This window comes from Herpailurus yagouaroundi, unplaced genomic scaffold (assembly GCF_014898765.1).
Source record: "Herpailurus yagouaroundi ecotype Mexico unplaced genomic scaffold, PumYag 187, whole genome shotgun sequence".
NCBI lineage: Eukaryota > Metazoa > Chordata > Mammalia > Carnivora > Felidae > Herpailurus > Herpailurus yagouaroundi.
Genome location: NW_024412418.1, coordinates 8,450,171 through 8,450,792, shown reverse-complemented (window position 1 = coordinate 8,450,792; position 622 = coordinate 8,450,171). Strand labels below are relative to the sequence as shown.

Here is a 622-nt window from a genome sequence, read left to right as displayed (position 1 = left end):
CCCCCCCCCCCCAATTCTGCACGCTTCTAACCCTCCAGCCCCCTCCCGCGGTTGCCTCCCAGCCGCTCCACTCTCCTCCCGGCCCCTGTTCCAACCCAAGTCCCCTTCCCATTCCGTCCCCCCCCCCCCCCCTTAGCGCGAGGCGCCCCCATCCACCCGCGCCCCCCCCCCCCCTGCCCCCCCTAACTATTCTCCCCGACCCTTCCCCCCGCGCCCAAGCCTTCCGGACCCCGGGTGCTCCAGCACGTCCTCCGCCCTCCTCCCCGCCACGCTCGGTGGCGCAAAGAAGGCGACCGCTCCCCCCTCCTCCCCAACCCGTTCCCCCGCGGCTGCGGCCGCCGCCGAGACCCCGCCGCGCCCGGGAGAGGCCGAGGCGCCGCCCCCGCTCACCTGTTGTGCGGACCGGAGCACGCCGGGTCTCGCCTTCTCCGGATCCGGGTCCCGCTCCCGCTGCACCCCCTTCTTGGGATGCATGTGCCGGCACAGGCAGGTGACCCCGCACAGCGCGAGGATGCTGGTGGCCGTGCCCAGCGTGGCGCCCAGCGCGATCACGGGCACCGACAGCACCATGGTGCCCGCGTCCCCGCCGCCGCCGCCGCCGCCGCGGCCGCCGCGCACCTAC

The 622-nt window shown here is 75.9% G+C and overlaps 1 protein-coding gene across 1 annotated transcript in view; it reads right to left on the bottom strand.

The window, feature by feature from the left end:
• SYT13 (synaptotagmin 13) overlaps positions 1–614 on the bottom strand; it is a 41,898-nt gene extending 41,284 nt beyond the window's left edge. The window contains exon 1 of the mRNA XM_040495364.1: positions 391–614. Coding sequence (XP_040351298.1) covers positions 391–570 — 180 coding nt within the window. The 5' untranslated portion in view covers positions 571–614. The remainder of the gene's footprint in view (positions 1–390) is intronic.
• Positions 615–622: the final 8 nt, after the last annotated feature.